The 6,551-nt window shown below is 39.6% G+C and overlaps 1 protein-coding gene across 1 annotated transcript in view; it reads left to right on the plus strand.

The window, feature by feature from the left end:
- Nucleotides 1-660: 660 nt before the first annotated feature.
- KCNH5 (potassium voltage-gated channel, subfamily H (eag-related), member 5) overlaps nt 661-6,551 on the plus strand; it is a gene marked incomplete at its 3' end in the record, with an annotated part of 58,026 nt that continues 52,135 nt past the window's right edge. The window contains exon 1 of the mRNA XM_009698202.1: nt 661-792. Within this exon, the coding sequence (XP_009696504.1) occupies nt 661-792 (132 nt within the window). The remainder of the gene's footprint in view (nt 793-6,551) is intronic.

Genomic DNA, 6,551 nt, shown 5'->3' on the forward strand with positions numbered 1-6,551 from the left:
ATTTTGAGGGGCATTTGAAATTACTGTAAAAAATATTCTGAATTAAAGTTCAGCATATGACTTCTCTACCAGAAGCTGCTAAATGTTTTATTAGAGTTTGAGAAGATCTATGTGTCTATTTCCCCCTTTTGTTTAGAGAGGATAAAATTAATGATTTTGTTTTGCTTTGTCTGCTCTGTTTTTTATTACCTTATGTATATTTCTCTGCTTATGCCAGATCTATGCTTGATACATCTGAGGCCGGATTCACTCCTGTTACAGGCAACTGTAATTTTCATTATATGTGATTCTAATCTTACATCTTGATTAGTCTAAAGTGTCTTCTGCAGTGCTGTGAGATCCAAATCTGGCCATTGAATTTAATAGAAGACTATTGTAAAGTGGACATTTATCCTTGCAAAAGGTGCAGTTCACGTAATAGCACTCTTGTAGAGCCATTGAATACAAAGTCACTGCAGTCATGGGTTTTATCACTTTGCCACCCTGACACCTATTTTGTGACTTACTTTTATCTGGTACTTGGTTAAATTATACTCCCTTGTGGTCAGTATTAAAGTAGATTGCTCTGTTTTAACTTTTTTCTTTTTTTTTTTTTTTTTAATTGTGAGAGGCTTTATGTGGTACACTTGCAGCTTTTTTTGGTAATGTGTATAATCTTGCATGTTTTCTCAAGGTTGGGGAAAGTTTGCTCGCTTGACCCGTGCCCTCACAAGCAGCCGAGGTGTGCTGCAGCAGCTTGCTCCAAGTGTGCAGAAAGGAGAGAACGTTCACAAGCATTCGCGACTTGCTGAGGTAATGTTTTCTTTCCCTGAGAGACCGTAAAGAAATGTTTTTAGCGTTTGTGGGTATGTTGTCTCTGCGTGAGTCAAGTACTGTCTGTCCCCCTTGCCCTCGGAATCTGAAGCCTGGTAGCAGGCATGGGATCTCAGAATATGGCACATGGACTGTGAAATGTGTCCTGTGACAGTGGAATGGAAACAGGTGTCCAAAAGACTTCATGTAACCTAACTGTAGTATGGTGTTCCGTATCTCAGCAAAGTCTTACAATAGCGTTATTATTAAAGTAATACTTTCTTGCTTAGTTTCCGTTCTTCTGAATATCTCAATGTTAGCAGGATCTTGGACTATTCACTTGTGTAAAATTGAGGTGAGAAAAAGGCTAGTACAGAAGGAAATTCTGAAGAATCTTTGACAGGGTTGTTCTCTGCATTCCTTTATGTCTAGTTCTTTTTCTGTGGGATGCCAATCCTGCTTTACAAGCTGGTTAAAATGTATGTTTGAGTTACTGGTTTTATGGACAGAACAGCTGTAAGATGCCACCAGCATCATTGCAGACAGGTTAGGAAATTGAAACCTTGTGATATAAGTAGACTCAAAGTTTTGAGAAAAGCTCCAGGCTCCGGAGGCTCCTTGAAATACTTAGGGTTTTAGGGCTTTCGCCACGAGGGGGAGAGACTATCCCAAGTTTCCTGTAGCTGTCTCCTGGGCCAGCAGCAGGGTCTCCCTGGTGTAAAAACAGCTTAGGGAAGGTCTTGATATGGTGATAATGACAACATGGCCAATATAATATGGCACTCCTGCTTCACCTATTGCTGTGAATGCCATGGCAGCGGCTGTGACTCTTGTCAATAATTCTTAATCTTCCTGTGTAGCTGGAGGTGTAAGCCATTGATGGGTTCCATGGGGTCTCCATATAGTTAGTACTCATCTTAATTTTGCCCTGTATAGGTCTTAGTTTACGTGCAAAATAAAAAACTCTTGCCCAGGCCTGTGCTATTACCACATGTGACAATGAAATTCCCACGGACAGGAGCTTACCTATTCAGTATTTAATACAGATGCACTCAAGAATGGAAAACTGACTTCTGTTGGAAGTACAGAAATAACGTATATCATACTAGCACAAGGGAGCGGCAGACATTCACATGGACACTATACTGCAGCAATACCATGTGCTTATTGCATGTCCACCCTGAGGTTGCTTTAGCATCCTGGAATTTGGAATAATCTTATTCAAGGCTTAGCATCAAATAATCCTTCCTTCTCTTTAGATGTCTACCCTTGAATTTTAGTTCATGCTGAAATGTAGGCAGTAGAATGTAAGGCAAAGGGTCTGACGTTATTCGCTTTTGCTCTGTGAACCTCAGCGGACCTAAGGGACTACACATTACTGAAACTTCTTGCAAGCCAATGTGCTCAACAAGTCTTTGCAAGTATTCTAACTGGCACAGCCAGTTGATTCATTACAAATAATAAAGGGCAAGTGTATAGTTTACATGTCTGAAATTAGTTTCTTTAATTGCCAACTGAATATTGCAGTCATTATTTTAAAAAGAACATTAGCCCCAACTGTGATGTTAGCTACCTTGTATATCTGCCGTAATTCCACATAAGTCGATAGAACTCCACTAGAGAAAAGCAGAGTGCAGATAATCATACAGATAAGCCCACTTTTCTTCCTTTGAAGACATGGGGGGTGCCAGGCTTCTTATTCTGGAAAGATCTCTCAATAATATTGAACATGGGATCTCTAACTGTTCCCTGTTGTATTTTCAAATATTTTTTTTGTTCATCTCTGCAGTAGCCTATTTGAAACCTTACGTTAAAATTAAAATTAATCCTTTTTCTTTTCCTACTCACTCACGTCAATCTTGTTTGCTCGAGAAGGCTCTTCATTTATTGGAATAATATTTGTGTTGCTCTTAGTTCTTTATTACTTATATTTTTGAATATCTGAGGAGCCATTTTTGTCCTAGAACCTGAGTGGGGCAAGTCGTTGTACAGATATGAAACAAGAACCTGCCACAAAAGCTTACAATTTCTTTTGTCATTTATGAAATATTAGTTTAAGAAAGATGTTAGTGACAAACTACTTTTATCTACAGGCCATGGATAATACAAGCAGTGTCTGTTCAGCCTCAGTCTCTGACTTTTGCCAGTATGTGTAATTTTTTTTTTTTTTTTTTTTTTTCTGACTTCTCTAATAGCAGTCATATGAAAACTGCTTAAATTACTTTAATTATGCAATTAATGCAAGAGTGTTAGGTAACTCTGAGAGTACATTGTGCAATAAGAGTGTAAAGTAATTGATACATTTCTGTGGCTTCATCACCAAGGAGCTGATTGTAGGAACCATTCTTCCTGATCACTGCATAGTACATGTGTCCTTTGCGCCTATGGTGTTAGCTGATGTATTCTGTATATTTACCAGGCAGTTCTGGGTAAACAAGTTTGTGTCATAATTTAAAAAATGCGATAGTTATGAGAAATAAAAGCAGAAAAATTATAATGGTGCTTAGCAGCACTGCTTAATAACATAACTTCTGGCTTTTTTCTTTTTGTGAAGCTTGTTTACCAGGGACTTATAACTGCCATTAAAATCTACTTCAAGTTGAGGCTTAGCACCTAGCCCTTGGCTTGGGAGCAATTTATGTGGGTGCCTGTAAAAACAAAAGCAAGTGAGAGTGAGAGAAAGCAAATATGTGCAGTTGAAAATGCAAAAGGGAGATGTTAAGCTGAAAATGAACAATTGTTGGTGTGTTTGTTGGTTTTTTTTTTTCCCAGTCACGCAGTCTCAAAAGTAAATAAATCATTGTAACCACTTGTTGATGCACTTTTACGAGTCCTAACTGGTGATATATTTACCATTTTTTAACAAATCTAGGATAATTTTGGTTTATGTTAAAAAATTAACACAGCCTTGTGAAACCCATGATGAAATTTGTCATTTCTGCTCTTCAAATAATATTTTCCAGCTTTAGAGAGCTATTGAAACATCATGCATCATTACCACAAATAATAAATGCAGATAGTACAAGTGTAGTGGCTGATGAATCATAGGTAATTGGAATAATACTTTCATTAGTAACTTTCTGAAACGAGTATTTCTTTTACTATAGTATAACTGCATAATAGGGAAAAATCTTCCAAAACCAGGGCTATTTCAGTTATTTAGAAAGTGATAGTAATGAAATATTTGTTCTGTGCACATGTGGAAGCTCAGCGTATCGGTTTATGTAGTTGTGTACATTTTCTTCATGATTACTTTTATATTCATCTCTTGTTTTTTTTTTTTTCCCCTCTCCAGGAGAAGTACCTTTACAAGCAGTTTGAATCTAGTTAGTTCATGTGGGTAGGTAACACACCTGACTGGTTCAGCAAATATTATCTCTCAGGTTGGCACTACTCTCCCTAGAGGCTGGAGTGCAGCAGGAGCGCCTTCGAATAGGGCAGAAGGTGCTTCTCTTTGCATCTACCTGGCTTTGCTATATGGTGCAGAGAGAGTGGGGTTTCTAGCTCTTCATCTCCAGATGGCCCCGGGGTGAGATATGTGTCTGGATGGATGGTGAAGAAATAAATTGTGTGTGGCCGTTGGTGCGAGAAGTGGAGAAAGGAGCTCTCCTAACTTCCAGTGCAGCAACCTGACAAAATCTAGATCTTTAGCACTAAGCTCTGTGGACCTCCTTTCTGTACAGCACTGAGCTCTCTTGTTGTACTTAATGCTAAAAGCACATGCTTGTTCTCTGAGATAATTAAGATAAAAAATGCCTTCGTTATAGGCATTTTTCTCTTCCTTCAATGAAAAGAAGAATTTGGTGCCTTTGAAAGGTCTTGACTGGCAGTCCTGGAGGCTGCAAGACCTTTGCCAATCTGTAAAGCAAGTTGCCTTTCCCAGGAGAGGTAGCATGAGCTGAGACAGTGTCCTTCTTCCATCTCAAATGTGAAATGACAGTTCATCTCTCTAGCAGCGCCAGCAGGATGGAGTGGTTTTACAAGGTGTGCATTAGTGATGTAGTGAGAGGGAGCCAGGGCGAGAACTTGTCACCCCCACCCCACCCAAACAAAAGACTGGAGACACCTCAGGCTTGCTGCAGGCAGCTTTTCTCACCGTGCAAGTGATTGATATCCCTACCTCATTCCTTGATGCCCATCTCCTGCCCTGTACCTGCCCCTCCTTTTCAGATTCACACCCACACTGCTGATGCACATCCTTCCACTGGACACCAGCTAAAGCCATGGCCCCTGGCCACTTTAAATAGCCATTGGGAGAGCTTAACCAGAGACTCCGAGGTGGTTAACAGAAGTTCAAAAGACTTACTAATAAGTTCCCTAGCCATTCAGATAGAGTACATTTACTTTCTAAATAAAAAGGGAAGGAGACATCAATCCTTTTATTTTCCTGTGCTGTAGCCCTGGAATCTCAGACAAGCTAGGGGAGAGTGCTTTGTACTTGGTGATGACATTTTAAAACACTGAAGCAGCAAAGTTGTTTATTTTCTTAATGAGTTGAAACTAGAATTCTGTTTCTCTCTGCGTTCAGTTGTTTTACATCCCTGCAGTTCCACTGGCTTTACTGTATTTTTTTTTTATTTACAGCAAAATAACGGACACCATAATTTAGCCCCTTCTTTATTGCCAAACAGAGATTGTTCTTGCCTTTGTTCCTATTGTTCAGGTATATGGGAATACATGAGTACATTTTCCAGTAACGCTAGTTTGGATTTTGTAAAATTTCCACATGTTCTTGGGGTACAAAGAGACCAGCGGTGGCCAAAATGGAGTGCTTTATGCAATTCTCAGTCTAGAACTTATGTATTTATATATAAGAATCAATCTGACAAGAACTAACAAAATTATTTTTTTCAGTGTTTCATGGTTGAGGTTCCTGTGGTGATTAGAATGGCTACCAAAATATTTGACTTTTTCATATAGTATCAGAAGCTAAAATAATAAGCTCTAGGAGACACATGATTGCAAAAGAAGCGATTATGTTTACACCCTGCGTTTAAGTGGTGATACAATCTCCCTGCACTAGTAAGATCTCAGCATTAGAACTGAAATCCAGTTAACTGACTGTAAAATGTTACTATGTGGTAGAAAGGGCTTGGTTTTGCTGATCAGTTGGTCCAGTGAGTAAATATTGCAGGGGACTCTCCTTCCACAGTGAAGTGTATTTCAGGCTTGGGTTCTTATGTTAGAGCTGCTACTCATGCAAATCCTCATAAATCTCAGTAGTAGCTCCGTGCTTTCCAACTGATTCAGGTACAACTGCGATCCTCAAAAGGGAGGGCAGGAGATACTTGCAATATTGATCTTGGGCTAGAGCTTTTGTCGAGAAAAGACATCCTAACATTTGTCGCTGGGACTGCAAACAAGCCCTGAAGGGAACGACGCTCGGAGTACACATACTAATAACTCAGTATACAACCTATGCCTCTTCCAGTCACTACCAGTGACTTTTGGGGACCGCATTGGCTGGCCAATGCCTCCTGCAGAGAAGAGACTGCTTCTGTCTTGTGCTGCTTCCAGCTCCTCTCACCACAAGGCAACTTTTAAAAAAAAATTTTTTTTTTTTTTTAAATATGGAGAACCTGCGTGAATCAGGGTCAGGAGTGGCAGAGTACTTAATACTGCAGTGGATATGTCTGAGTCCTAGTTTGGTCTGCAGGGGTTTTGCTTAGGGGAAAATGTTCCTTTTCCCTCTTTGCTGTCATTCTAGAAACTCAGTGAAACAAAAATACTAAGTCCTCTTCCCACCACCACCCCCCACA

The sequence above is a fragment of the Cariama cristata genome, unplaced genomic scaffold (assembly GCF_000690535.1).
Source record: "Cariama cristata isolate BGI_N322 unplaced genomic scaffold, ASM69053v1 scaffold12794, whole genome shotgun sequence".
Classification (NCBI taxonomy): domain Eukaryota; kingdom Metazoa; phylum Chordata; class Aves; order Cariamiformes; family Cariamidae; genus Cariama; species Cariama cristata.